A 15,611-nucleotide genomic window follows, 5' to 3' on the forward strand; every position below is an offset into this window, starting at 1 on the left:
TGGATATACTCCCAGAAGTGGGATCATTGGATTAAAAGGCAGATCCATTTTGTATTTTATTAAGTACTTTTTTTTTAAGATTTTTGTTTATTTATTTTTAGAGAGGGGAGGGAGGAAGAGAGAAACATCAATGTGCAGTTGCTGGGGATCATGGCCTGCAACCCAGGCATGTACCCTGACTGGGAATCGACCTGCGACGCTTTGGTTCACAGCCCGCGCTCAATCCATTGAGCTACACCAGCCAGGGCTTTAATTAAGTACTTTTATTGATTATGCTATTACATGATCCATTTTCCTAATTCCCCCCCCCCCAGTTACTCCCCCTACACCCTGCACACCCAACCCTCCATAATTCCCCTTCCTTAGTTCATGTCCATGGGTTGAACATATAACCTCTTTGAGTTCTCTGTTTCCTATACCGTTTTTATCTCTCCCCATCTATTTTATGCCTACTAATTATGCTTCTTCCCTGTACCTTTTTACCCCATTCCTTCCTTGCCCCTCCCCACTGAAAACCCTCCATGTGATGTCTGTTTCTCTGAATCTGTTTCTGTTCTAGTCATTGGCTTAGTTTCTGTTTTCGTTGTTTTTCTTTTCTTTAGTTTCATTTGTTGATAGTTGTGAGTTTGTTATCATTTTGTTGTTCATATTTTGTATCTTTTTCTTAGATAAGTCCCTTTAACATTTCATGTAATAATGGCTTGGTGATGATGCACTCCTTTAACCTGACCTTATCTGGGGAGCACTTTATCTGCCCTTCCATTCTAAATGAAAGCTCTGCTGGATAGAGGAATCTTGGATGTAGGTCCTTGCCTTTCATGACTTCAAAAACTTCTTTCCAGCCCCTTCTTGCCTGCAAGGTTTCTTTGGAGAAATCAGCTGACAGTTTTATGGGCACTACCTTGTAGGTAACTATCTTCCTTCCTCTTGCTGCTTTTAGGATTCTCTCTTTATCTTTAATCTTGGGTAACTTGATGATGTGCCTTGGTGTGTTCCTCTTTGGGTCCAACCTGTTTGGGACTCTCTGGGCTTCCTGGACTTCCTGGAAGTCTATTTCCTTCGCCAGATTGGGAAAGTTTTCCTTCATTATTTGTTCAAATAAGTTTTCAATTTCTTGCTGTTGTTCTTCTCCTTCTGGCTCCCCTATAATTCAGATACTGGAACGTTTCAGGTTGTCCCAAATGTTCGTAAGTCTCTCTTTTTTGAGTCCTTGTTTCTTCATTCTGTTCTGGTTGGATGTTTACTTTTTCCCTTTTGTTCTAACTCATTGCTTTGAGTCCAGGTTTCCTTCCTGTCACTGTTGGCTCCCTGAATATTTTGCTTTATTTCATTTTGGGTATCTTTCATTTGTTTTTTTCATTTTTCGACCAAGCTCAATCAGTTCTGTGAGCATTTTGATTACCAGGATTTTAAATTCTCCATCAGATAGGTTGGCTGTCTCCTCATCACCTAGCTCTCTTTCTGGAGTTTTACTCTGCTCTTTCATTTGGGCCATATTTCTTTGTTTGGGGCACCTGTTAAGTTGTAAGGGGGTGGGGGCTTAGGTATACAATAGGGCAGGGCAACCCTCCCCGCGCTGCGCTGCGGCACTGCCTGTGTGGGAGGAGCCAGAGCGGGAACAATGGAGCTCACCTGCTCCTCTCTAGTGCGCTTTCCAACAGGACTCTCAGACTCTCCTGTGAGACTGGGAGTTTCTCCCACCATGACACACGACACACTGCCGTAGTCCACAGCCAGCTCTGGGTCTCAGTTTGCTTTCAGCCAGCCCCTCCCACAGGGTCTGCTACCTCGCCATGGGTTCTAACCAGTCTGGTTGTTCTGGTTGACTTTTTCTTTAATTCCTTGGCTGTCAGAGTTCCATGCCATTTGATTTTCTGGCACTTCTGGCCATTTATTGATTTTAAATTGGTCGTTAATCCTCCTTTTGGTTGTACAAGAAAGCAAAGGGTTTCTGCCTACACCTCCATCTTGGCTGGAACTCCCATTATTAATTTTTTGAGGTATCTCCATACTGCTTTCCACAGTAGCTGCACCAATCTTCACTCCCACCAACAGTCCGAAGGGGTTCCCCTTTCCCCACATCACCAACATTTGTTGTTTGTTGATTTCTTCATAAGAGCCATTCTGCCCCTTTGTGAGGCAATATATCATTATGGTTTTAATTTGCATTTCTCTGATGATTAGTGACATTGAGTATCTTTTCATATGTCTGTTGGCCTTCTGTATGTTCTCTTTGGGGAAGTGTCTATTCTGGACCTTTGCCTATTTTTTAATTGGGTTGCTTGTTTTTTAGTGTTGAGTTTTGTGAGTTCTTTAAAAATTTTGGATATTTAACCTGTTATCCGATGTATCGTGGATATGTTCTTCCATTCTATGGATTGTCTTTTTATTTTGTTGATGTTTTCCTTTGCTGTGCAAAAACTTTTTAGTTTGATGTAGTCTCATTTTTTTTCTTTTGTTTCCCTTTCCTGGGGACATCTATTCAATAAAATATCACTATGAGCAATGTCTGAAATTTTGCTGCCTATGTTTTCTTCTATGATTTTTATGGTTTAAGGTGTAGCAATTAAGTCTTTGATCCATTTTGAATTTATTCTTGTGTGGTGTAAGAAGGTAGTCTAGTTTCATTTTTCCACATGTATCTATCCAATTTTCCCAACACCATTTATTGAATAAACTGTCTTTAGCCCATTATATGTTCTTGCTTCTTCTGATGAATATTAATTCACTATAAAGTATGGGTTTATTTCTGGGCTCTCTATTTTGTTCCACTGATCTATGTGTCTGTTTTTATGCCAGTACCATACTGTTTTGATTAGTATGGCCTTATAGTATAGTTTGATATTAGGTAGCATAATTTCTCTAACTTCGTTCTCTTTTGCAGGATCGCTGTTGCTGTGCCAGGCCTTCTGGTGTTCCATATTAATTTTTTAAATATTTGTTGTAGAAATATGCCATTGGAATCTTGATAGGAATTTCATTAAATCTATAGATTACTTCTGATAGTATGATCATTTTAATGATGTTATTTCTTCCTATCTGAACACGGTATGTGCTTCCACTTATTTGTATCTTCTTCAGCATCTTACAGATTTCTGACTACAGGTCTTTTACATCCTTGGTTAGGTTTATTCCTAGGTATTTTATTTTTGTAGCGCTTGGGAATGGAATTGTTTTCTTAATTTCCCTTTCTGTTAATTCATCATTGGCATATAAAAATGCAACTGATTTCTGGATATTAATTTTGTATCCTGTTACTTTGCTGAATTAATTTATCAGTTCTAGTACTTTCTTGGTAGAATCTTTGGGAGTCTCATGTATAGTATCATTGTCATCTGCAAATTAAAGTTTTACTTCTTCCTTTCCAATTTGAATACCTTTTATTCCTTGTTCTCATCTGATTGCTATGGCTTGGACTTCCAGTCCTGTGTTGAATAAGAGAGGTAAATGTAGACATCCTGTCTTAGTCCCAATCTTGAAGGGAATGCTTATAGTTTTTGCCCATTGAGTATGATGCTAACAGTGGGTTTGTCATATATGGCTTTTATTATGTTTAGTTACTTTCCCTGTAATCCCACTTTGCTGAGAGTTATTGTGAATGGGTGCTATATTTCACCAAACATTTTTTCTGCATCTGTTGATATGGTCATGTGTTTTTTATCCTTCATTTTGTTTATGTGGTGAATCACATGTGTTGATTTGCGAATGTTGTACCAACTTTGCATTCTCAAAATAAATCCCACTTGATCTTTTCTGTATTATTTTTTTGATGCATTGTCATATTCGGTTTGCTAATATTTTGTTGAGGATTTTGGCATCTGTTCATCAGGGATATAGGCCTACAATTTTCTTTCTTTGTAGTGTCTTTATCTGGTTTTGGAATTAGGATAATGCTGGACGCATGAAATGAGTTTGGAAGCCTTCCCTCCTCTTGAATTTTATGAAATAATTTGAGAAGGAGAGGTGTTAGTTCTTCTCAGAACATTTGGTAAAATTTACCTATGAACCCATCTGGTCCAGGGCTTTTGTTAGTTGGGAGTTTTTTGATTACTGCTTCAATTTTATTAGGTGTATTCTGTCTATTCTGTTCTCTGATTCTTCCTGATTTATTTTTGGAAGATTGTATGTTTCTAGCAATTTATCCATTTCGTTAGGTTGTCCAGTCTTTTGGCATATGATTGTTCATATTTTCTTACAGTCCTTTGTATTTCTTTGGTGTCAGTTGTTATTTCTCTTCTTTCATTTCTGATTTTATTTATTTGGGTCCTCTCTTTTTGTTTTTGATGAGTCTGGTTAAAGGTCTCTCTATCTTGTTTATCTTTTCAAAGAATCAGCTCTTGGAATCATTTGATGTTTTGTATCTTTTTTTATATTGTATTTCATTTATTTCTGCTCTGATCTTTATTATTTTCTTCCTTCTGTTCCTTTAGGCCTTGTTTGTTGTTCTTTTTCAAGTTCCTTTAAGTGTAAAGTTAGATTGTTTATTTGAGGTTATTCTTGTTTTTTTGAGGTAGACCTGTAATGCTATGAATTTCCCTCTTAGGATTGCTTTCCCAGTGTCCCACAGATTTTGGATTGTTGTATCCTCATCCTCAAGGTATCTTTTGATTTCTTCCTTGATCTTGTTGTTGATCCATTCACTATTTAATAACATGTTGTTTAGCTTCCATGTCTTTGTGTGTTTTTCAGTTTCTTCTTGTGATGAATTCCTAGTTTTGTAGCATTGTGGTCAGAGAAAATACTTGATATGATTTCACATCTTCTTAAATTATTGAGATTTGTTTTGTGTGCTAACATGTGGTCTGTCCTAGAAAATGTTCCATGTACACTAGAAAAGTATGTATATTCTGCTGCTTTGTGGTGAAATGCTCTGAAGATATCAATTAAATCCATTTGATCTAATGTGTCATGTAAGGCTACTGTCTCTCTGTTGATTTTCTGTCTGGAAGATCTATCCATTGAAGTCATAGTTGGGGGTTTTAACACCCTCACCTATGGAGTGTTTCTGTCGATCTCTCCCTTTATGTTCACCAAGATTTGCTTTACATAGTTAGGCGCTCCTATGTTGGGTGCATAAAAGTTTACTAGGGTTATATCCTCTTGTTGGATTGTTCCCCTTATTATTATGTAACGTCTTTCTTTATCTCTTACTATAGCCTTGTTTTGAAAGTCTATTTTGTCAGATATAAGTATTCCTACCCCAGCTTTTTATTTTCCTTTCCATTTGCATGAAATATCTCTTTCCATCCCTTTACTTTTAGTCTGTGTGTATCTTTCAATCTGAGACAGGTCTGTTAGAGACAGCATATATATGTGTCTTGTTTTCTTATCCATTTAGCTACCCCATATCTTTTGTTATTTGTAAATGAACCAAAAAATATTTAAACTAATAGAGAATAGAGTAAGGTGACTGGAGTTAGCTTACATTACACCAATTAATAGTTTTTCTCTAGCAGCAATAGCTACCAGTTAAAAATGGAAATGTTCACAGTAACAGGAAACTTTAAAATACCTAGAGAAGACCCACATGAAAAATACAAAAGTACCAAAGGACATAAAACATGACCTTAAAAATAGAGAAGCCTCAGATGGTAACTAGACTTACTGTGGTTATCATTTCACAGGATATACAAATATTGAGTCACTGTGTTATACACCTGAAACTAATATACTGTTAAATTTTAATTATACCCCAGGTTTTTTTTAAATGGAGAAGTCTAGCCCTAGCTAATGTGGCTTATCTGGTTGGAGCATCATCCTGTAAACTGGAAGGTTACAGATTCAGTTGCTGCTCAGGGCACATGTCTAGGTTGTGGGTTCCGTCCCTGGTCGGGGCATGTTCAATAGGCAACTAATCAATGTTTCCCTCCTTCTCTCTTTCCCTCCTTTCCCCACTCTCTAAAAAAATTAATAAGTATGTTCTCAGGTAAGGATAAAAAAAAAAGAGAGAGAGACAAGCCTGGATGAGAATTAATATTCTTAAAATGTTTGTATTTTAAAATTAATATATAAATATAATACAGATCTAATTATAGTATAAATAACTTACTGGAACTTTGAAAAATGATTCTAAGGTTTATAATGTAAGAATTTCCAAAAATGTTTAAGAAAGTAATAACAATGAGTGGGAGTTTACCATTTGTTAAAAATTATTGTAAAGATGTATCAATAATTAGAGTGAGATAGCACAGGAATATACATAAGCAAGTGGATTGGAATAAGGAGAAGAGAGAGATGCAAGAATATATTGAGTCTGTGTTTGATAAAAGTTATGTTATGTATTTGAGGTAAAATGGTAAATAATAATAAAACTAGCAACCTATTTGGAAAAAGAGAAATCCAGTTACATCCATACCTCACATCTACACAAGAAAAATTACAGATGGATTAAATATCTAAATGTGAAAAATAATCTAAAATTAATAGAAGAAAATATAAAAGGTTTTTTTAGCTATTGGGAATAAGAATGGAAACTCAAAAGTAATTAACGTATAAAACAATTTATTTTATAAAATTTGAAAACATTCATCCTGCAGAAGGGAAAATATTTGTAACACATAAAGGGAAAATGGTTAATGTCCCTGAAATTTAAGGATTTATACAAGTTAATAAGAAAAAGACAATTCTGTTCTTTTAATGAGCATAGGATATAATCTTTCAGTTTATTGAAAAGAAAATACAAGTGACTAGTAAAATATGCAGATGGCTGGTAAACATTTTAGGGAAACTGAAAACAAAATCCACTCTTGCTCATGCCTGCAAGTAGTTGTTAGTCTCTAGCTACTTCTGTTACTAGTTTGATTATTTATTTATTTACTTACTACTTTATGTGTTCAACACATATTTAAGCACCTATTATGGTGGTCCCTACTCTCCTATAGACATGTAAGCAAAGGCTGGAAAAATATATATGAAGTTAATAGAGCTTATTTCTGGGAAGTGAGGGTTGGTAGAGTGAAGGTTACTTATGCTTCTATGTTGTCATAATTTTTAAAAATAATATGAATGATACAATTTTGATGGAAATTTAAGTTTATATTTTTTCACTGTTAACTAGGATAAACATACTTATTCATATGTTGCAAATCTGTGCAACAGTTTCAGTAGGTCAAGAATCAACAATCTTTTTCTTAAAGGGCCAAATAGTAAATATTGTAGACATTGTGGGCCATTTGTCTCTGCCACAACTCTGCCTTTGTAGCAAGAAAGCAACCATAGTTGACAATATGTAAACAAACAGACTCGGCTGTGTGACAATAAAACTTAATTTCCAAAATGGATGGCCGACCTCTGCTCTAGAGTATATACCTAAAAGCTTAATTGCTAGCCCTTAGATATGAGTGTTTTGAACTAATGTTTGGCAAATTGAACTCTAAGTGACTTTACCAAACAGGATTTAAGGATTCCTTTTTCTTCTGCATGTCTTCTTTAGTACTGAGTCAAACTTTATAATTAACAACTATTGGGCAATGAAAATTTATCTTGTAATTTAGTTTATACTTCCTTGTATACTACTGAAGTTGAATATCTTCTCATATATTAGAATTTGGATTTCTTTCTATTCATATCTCTATCATTTTCTCTTATGTTAAATGTCTTATTCTTAAATATTTGAGAGAGGTTTTAATATCTTCTTGATACCAATCTGTTATAGATAATATATATCACAACCTTTCCCTGCCAAACCTGGTACCAGTTTTAGCTTCATGATAAAAAATAGTTTTTATTGTAAAGCTAAATGAATTATATTGCCATATTTGTGCCATGACCTATTTATACATCTTTTTTAATACTGAAGTCATAAAGGTACCCTGCTATAATTTCTAATAGTTTCAATGTTTTTATAAGTAGGTCTTTAATTTATCTCAGACTTGCCATTATGTATGATTTGGAGGTAGGGATCTAATTATATACATATACATACATTTAAAAATGTATATAGTTATTTAATTTAAAATATTTCATATAAATCATTAATTTAAATAATGTACTATTTAAATGTATTATTAATTACTAATATATAACATATATTTACATATGCATGCACATATGTACAGATATATGCATATTTATGTTGTTGACTAAATGTCTCATTATCATTTATTGGATACTCCACTATTTCTGCATTGATTAGTAATGCCATCTCTGGCATATTCCAGGTTTATTTTTTTTCTGGATAGTTCTAGACTGTATTTTATTAGTCTACTTTAGTTTCTCTGTGCCTGTACTGGTAACACATATGTTTTATTTGCTCTAGTATTATAAATTTTGATACCTGGGAGGGTGAGTTCTTCTAATTTTTGTTTGTAAAAATGTGCTTATACTCTGTCTCATTACTCTCCCATTTTAAATTTTGTATCAGTTTGTCTTAATTCAAAGAAAACCCTTTTGGGCTTTTGATTAGAACTACATTGAATTTATAAATTAATTTGAGGAGAATTTATCTTTACAATACTGAGCCTTCTTGCTTAAAAGGATGAACTAAAGTCAGACCTCCTGGCTTTTAATCTTAGACTTATTAACTTACCAGCGCTATGAGCTTGGGTAAACTCCTTGCATCAGTTTTCTCATCATCAAAATACAGATAATGATAAGCCTTGGCCAGGTGGCTTAGTTAGTTGAAGCCTCGTCCTGTGCACCAAGAGGTTGTGGGTTCAATCCCTGGTCAGGGCACATACCTAGGCTGGGGATTCAGTCCCCAGGTGGGTGCATATAGGGGGCAGCCTGTCAGTGTTTCTCACATCCATGTGTTTCTCTCTCCCCTCTGCCTTCCTCCCTAAGATAAATAAACATATTCTTGTGTGAGGATTTTTTTAAGTTTTTCAGAAAGTCTTAAAAAATACAGATAATGATAAACTGTAAAATATAAGGATTAAGTGATTTAATTCATGTGAAGGCACTTAGAATCTTGTACATAATAAACACAGTAAATATTAGGTATTATTATTTTTATCTCTATTCATTTAGATTTTAAAATGTCCTTCAGTAAAGTTTTGTAATATTCTTCATAAAGCTATTACACGTTTTAAAAGATTTATCCATAGATATCCGATATACTATTCTGTTGCTATTGTGAATAGGATTTTCTTTAATTGCATTACTGAATTATATTTAAGTAATAAGTATCCAGTAATCTTCCTGAATTCTCTCATTAGATTGTCTCATCAGCCTAAAATTTAAAAAAAAAATTCATATAAACTCTCACAGTATTTGCAAATAATGACAGTTTTCTCTTTTTAAGTACTTTGTTTTTTCTTTGTATTGTGTAAGAGCTCTAATACATCTTTGAATAAGAAGCAGTGATACTGTTCTTCTTTGTCTTCTCTCGACTTTAAAAGGTATTCTGTAATTTCACCATTAAATATTTTATTTACTCAAGGTTTATGATAAATACCCTTTATCAAGTTAACTTATTCTCCATTCCTAATTTGTTGAGGTTATCCTGAATCTGTATTTAACAGTATTACTATTGTATTTTTAAAAATCTGTTTTTCAAAGTCATGCTAACTCCATACTGTAGAACAATTAAGCATATTTTATTAAACATCATTTTATAAATATTCAAGATTGTCATATAGGAGAAGAAAAATACCTCTGTCCTCTTCTGTTTACATGTTGAGAAATAGAAGCGTAAGGTTGTCATGTCTGAAATTGTTCACCTCAGTGGACATTATTAAGACATAGACTTACTTGACTTCAGGATTTACTGACATGTTGGAAATAAAGAAAGGTAGTGTTATGGAGAGGCATATTAGATATAATTTCCCTTTTTATTCTCTACATATTAAAATTTTAAATTTAGGACTTTATTGGTGGAGAAATGCTACCTAATCAAAATTACAAAGCCAAGTAATAGTGTGTATTCAGTTGTTTCTGTAAAACCAGGAAATATTTACTCTCTGGTTGTAGAAGTGGTCGCTCATCTTTACAGTACTTTTAGAAAGCTACCAAAAGTACAGGCACATCTCCTTCAGCATGTTTTCATGATGTAAATTAGATTTGGTAAGATTTGTTCATTAGAGAATGTTATTTACCTTAAGTTCACTATTTTCTGAGCCATGATGGAGGGAGTCAGCATAGCTATAGTGTTACAAAGGGAGGGAGGGAAGAAATAAGAATTTTTTGTATGTGTGGGGGCACTTTTTTGAACTTCTCTATGTCATGACATTGGATAATAGCAGCAATAAGCATTTTTACTATGGTAATAAGAAAAGGAAGACATGGCTATTTAAGCAAAACTAGATGTGATCAAAAGTATAAGTTTTATTTATAAGTTTTATAACTATAATACTTAAAGCTATTTGTTACAGTACTTTTATTTCTCTATTGGGGTATTTATACATGCCCAGAAATCTTTTATTGTTGGGGCTTATAATCAAAACATGTTTGAAACAACTCCATCTAGCTTATGACATTTTCCCCCCATTAAGACAATTACTCTTATAATACAATTTTTCATACTTCAATATTAGGATGTCAACTAGAGATTTATTTCAGAAAATGATACAACATTGGCAGTAATTGTTTTTAAAACCTAAATATTTGATCTATCATAAAGATAATTAAAAACAATTTCAGTTTGCAAGGCTTTTATATATAAGTAAATTGTTTTTTCTCACTTCCACTAGTATCTATAAAAATTTAAGCAAAATCCAGCTTTTTCTAAAAGCACTTTTTCCATTGTTTAAATTCCACATTGTTTGATCTGTAATTACTGCTTTCTGTTCACTTGATGGTCTCAGGATAGTGAGTAAACAAAAGCTCAACCATCATTGTGATCCCAGTGCTGGGAATAAAAATAATGTTTAGCTACAGTAGTTATTCAGAAAGCTAAATCCAAAATACTACTGACTTGTAATAGGAATAACTTTGGAGAAGGTTACCCCTACTGATTAAAACCTGGTGTTTATTAAAACAAGTCTGATGCTCTTTCCCTTTACAAGCATACCATATTTTATATAGATTTATTACATTATATTGACATCTGATTAGTATAATATAAAAGATTAATTTCAGGTGTAATTTTCTCTTTGTTGAAATATTTTTTGAGAATAACATAAACACCAAATTTTCATACTGTGTGCATTATACAGTTTGATATATATTTGTACCATCTTTCTAAACAGAGCTGTATACGTGTTACAGTTAGATGTATTAAAAAACTGAACTGGAAAAGGACTCATGGACATGGACAACAGTGTGGTGATTGCTGGAGGGCAGAGGGTATAAGGGGACTAAGTAGAAAGGTAAACATACAATAAAGATTAAATTTGCATTATTAAAGTATTGGCACACAAAAAAAGTTAAACTGAAGCTAGTATCATCAGTGTGTTGCATATATACAAATATCTAACTTATAAGAATTGTCTGGCATGATCCTCAGATGTTAAGTGGTAGCCATAGTATGATTATTTACACTAATGTCTTCAATAAAAATAGATCTAATTTGGTCACTTATTTTATTTTAGCGAAGAGTAACCAGAATTCAACAAATAGAGAAGGACATACTTCGTATACGACAGCTTTTACAGTCCCAAGCAACAGAAGCAGAGGTTAGTAAATTATCTTTATTGTTTGCAGGTATAAATATAGGTAGTTATTCTAAGAAAAGAAAACATAATTAATGTGGCATCATTGAAATATATATGTTCTAGAGAATTGAGATACTTTATAAGTTTTTTCATGAAATTAAATTATCAAAACCATTGACTACTTTGATTTTGTTATATCTTTAGGACAATTAAAAATTTAGGCATAGCCACATCAAAATTACAACTAAACAATAGAATAGCCATCACTCAGAATTGTGTCATCACTATCAAAATTGAGTTGAATGAAAATCTGACAACTGTGGAATTAAAGAAACCACATCCATCCACACTGGTAGGAGGCATGGAGACATGGAACACACTGGTCCCACATCCATGTGTGATTGATAAAAATTAGGGAGGGAAACCTCAGGAGCAAGGAGTCACAGACCCACAACAGGCCCCCCAGCTAAGGGTTCTAGTGCCAGGAAGTTAAGTCCCATAACTTGCAAAAAGCAGTGGGAATTGAGTCAGTAGAAGACACCATTGGAGTCCCAAGGAGTTCCTCTTAAAGAATCCACACATGGACTTATTCAGACACACTCTATCTGAGCTCCAACACCAAGGTAGTAGCTTGAGAGACACCAGTGGCATATAGGGAAAAACTGTAATTACTGTCATGGAGGCAAGAGCTGGGGGACAGCTTTCTCCCAGACAGAAAGGTGGGCAGAAGCCATTGTCCCTTCTCTGAGCCCACCCCTGACAGAACCAAAGAGCTAACAGGCAGATTCTGTATCCGAGACTCCATGGACTTGGCTAACACTGTTTGCCCTGTGCTGGAGATCCCCTGAAATTCTGTCCCACCTAAATTATGGGCCCACCCAAACTGTTAACCATGATTTTTCTATATGAATGGCTCGTCAGTGACTAATGCTTCACAACTTCCTAAATCCTCTCAAAGAAGCAACAGTCAGCCTCAGTGAGTTCCTAACCCCCATACCTGTTGCTAAGTGGCCCCAGACCCCGCATTAGCAGCACCCAGAATAGATTCACAGTTGGGCTTCACTTGGGAACCTCCAAGCCCAGCACAAATAGCAACCATCTCAGATTGCTTTATAGCTTATTTAGTGTGGCCACAGGCAGGACACAGGAGGGGGCTGACCTTAGCCCACACCACCCAGGAAACCCCAAAGCCTGCACACTCAGTGGACAACTACAGACCATGTTGGAGCACTACCACCCTGTCCCTGCACAGCTGATCCTCCATGGAGGGTGGTGGCCAGTGGTTACAGCCAGTCCCTGTAGCTGACTGGCCTGGGTTAGTACTTCCCATTGACCTGCCAACAGCAATCAAGGCACAACCACAAGAGAAGGGAATACTCAGCCCACTTGAAGGGAAGAAACAGCTTGCGTGATATGGGAGGCTATACCACTGGACCCTACAGGATACTTACTACATTAGGCCACACTACCATGACAGGGAGTCATAGCAGCTCTACCTAATACATGGAAACAAACACAGTGAGGCTGCCAAAGTAAGGAGACAAAAAAACATGGCTCAAATGAAAGAACAGATCAAAGCTCCAGAAAAAGAACTAGACAAAATGGACATAAGCAATCTATCAGATACAGAGTTCAAAACACTGGTTATAAAGATGCTCAAGGAACTTAGTGAACACCTCAACAGCATAAAAAAGATCCAGTCAGAAACAAAGTATACACTAACTAAAATAAAAAACAATTTACAAGGAAACAGCGGTAGAGTGAATGAAGCTGAGAATTGAATCTATTTAGAACATAAGGAAGTAAAAAACAACCACCAGAACAAGAAGAAGAAAGAATCCAAAAAAACAAGGATAGTGTAAGCCCCTGGGACAACTTCAAGAGGTCAAACATCCACATCACAGGGGTGCCAGAAGAAGAAGAGAAAGATCAAGGAATTGAAATCTATTTGAAAAAATAATGAAAGATACTTCCCTAATTTGGTAAAGGAGATAGACATTCAAGTCCAGGAAGCACAGAGAGTCCCAGACAAGATGTACAAAAAGAGGCCCACACAAAGACATATCATAATTAAAATGCCAAAGCTTAAATACAAAGAGAGAATCTTAAAAGCAGAGAGAAAAGCAGTTAGTTACCTACGGGAGAGTTCCCATAAGACTGTCAGCTGATTTCTCAAAAGAGACTTTGCAGGCTAGAATGAATTGACAAGAAATATTCAGTCATGGAAAGCAGGTACCTACAGCCAAGATTGCTTTACCAGCAAAACTGTCATTTAGAATCTAAGGGCAGATAAAGAGCTTCCCAGGCAAGAAAAAATGAAAGGAGTTCATCATCACCAAACCACTGTTATATAAAATGTTAAAGGGATTTATTTAAGAAAAACAGGATGAAAACTATGAACAATAAAATGATGATAAATATATATCTTGAATCTAAAAACAAACTAGAAGAACAGAAACAGAATCATGGATATGGAGAGTGTTTTGATGGTTGCCAGATGGGAGGGGGGTCTAGGGGATGGCTGAAGAGGTAAGGGGATTAAGAAGTACAAACAGGTAGTTACAGAATAGCCATGGGGATGTATAGTATAGTACAGGAAACGGAGTAGCCAAGTAACTTATATGCATGACCCATGGACATGAACAATGATGTGGGGATTGCATGAGGGAGTGGGGTGGAGGGTGGCAATGGGGGGAAAATTGGGACAAGTGTAACAGCATAATCAGTAAAATATAATTAAAATATTTATAAGCCATAGATACAGATACTTTACTTCAGTTGTCTGTTTACTTATAATCAGATAACTAACTTAATTTGGCTATCACCAAGTAGTAAAGGAGCTATCTTCTTGTAATCTATAGTAAACATTGATCATACACATTATCTACGCTTACTCCACAATCCCCATTAAAATAATAGTAAAAGGACAACATGAAACAGGCACAAAGACCAGGGGAAGTGACATCAATAAAATTTGGGGAGCTGGAGAGCAGATAAACAAATGTACTATTCTAACATATGGTAGTGTTGACCCCAACTCAGCAGTAGGAAGTCATGAAACAACTTGTTTTATACTGTGGAGTCTTAAAAGATTCCAGAATTGGTTATACTAGGTACCTCGGGTTGTGAGGGTTAACATGGGGGCTAAAAGCAACAGAATGATTGAAAATTTGTTAAGAACCTGGTGGAGGCTCTTAGAACCTCCCTTCAGCTCTTCATTAGCAGGGTGACTGCTTCTTCCCACTCCCAGCAAAAAATGAGAGCTACTTGAAAGAGTTAAACAGTGGGTCTTTGGATAGGAGTAAGCCTATAATTGAAGTTGGAGGTACCATACTAAAATCTAAATTAAGTGAAAATTTACTTAATGCTGAAAGTTTCACTATCATCCAGGCTTATAATACAGGCAAGTTTCTGGAATCAATTTCTATAAGACATATGACTAACTCCCCCCCCCCCAAAAAAAGAGATCTAAAGATACTGACATTGGGGTATTCCTCAATAAAATAATGCAGCTGGGCCACACTACAGGATAGCTATAGCTGACAAACTAGAGTTTCCCTTAACTTTTTCATAGGTAGCCCACTCTTAAATATGGATGGATTGCTAAAGACACCCAGACATTTTGAGAAAGTTTCTAATAAGAAAAATTTAATAAAAACATATTATAGAGGAAGAAGAAAACTTTTAAAAAAATAAAGCTAATATTTTCTCAGATAAGATATAATACATCAAAAAGGCAAGGAAATAATGGTATATAAAAGGAACATTCAGAGATTTCTTTAAAAGAATTCCTGGCAATTAAAATTGTAATAGCAGAAGTAAAAACCCACAAGAAACTTTAGAAGATAAATTTCTCAGAAAGTAGAGCAAAAAGGAAATGATAATAGAAAATAGAAAAGATGAGAAAATCAGAGTATCATTATAATAATGTTCAAGATCCAATAAAAAGAAGTTTCTGAAAGAAGAGAAATTCTCTGACACCTCTACTGGGCGTCCTACAATTCAGTTCAGTTTTGACACTCCCCGGAGTTAATGTGGACCCCAAAGGATGGCCTTCACTTCAGGCACCAGCTGCAAGTT

The 15,611-nt window shown here is 35.1% G+C and overlaps 1 protein-coding gene across 13 annotated transcripts in view; it reads left to right on the plus strand.

Annotated features, from left to right (window-relative positions):
* Positions 1–15,611, plus strand: part of APC (APC regulator of WNT signaling pathway) — a 154,441-nt gene that overhangs the window by 78,113 nt on the left and 60,717 nt on the right. For all 13 annotated transcript variants that reach the window (XM_028508345.2, XM_036020660.1, XM_036020655.1 and 10 more), the window contains one exon: positions 11,469–11,552. In XM_028508345.2, coding sequence (XP_028364146.1) covers positions 11,469–11,552 — 84 coding nt within the window. The remainder of the gene's footprint in view (positions 1–11,468; positions 11,553–15,611) is intronic.

Source organism: Phyllostomus discolor, chromosome 3 (assembly GCF_004126475.2).
Source record: "Phyllostomus discolor isolate MPI-MPIP mPhyDis1 chromosome 3, mPhyDis1.pri.v3, whole genome shotgun sequence".
Taxonomy (NCBI): domain Eukaryota; kingdom Metazoa; phylum Chordata; class Mammalia; order Chiroptera; family Phyllostomidae; genus Phyllostomus; species Phyllostomus discolor.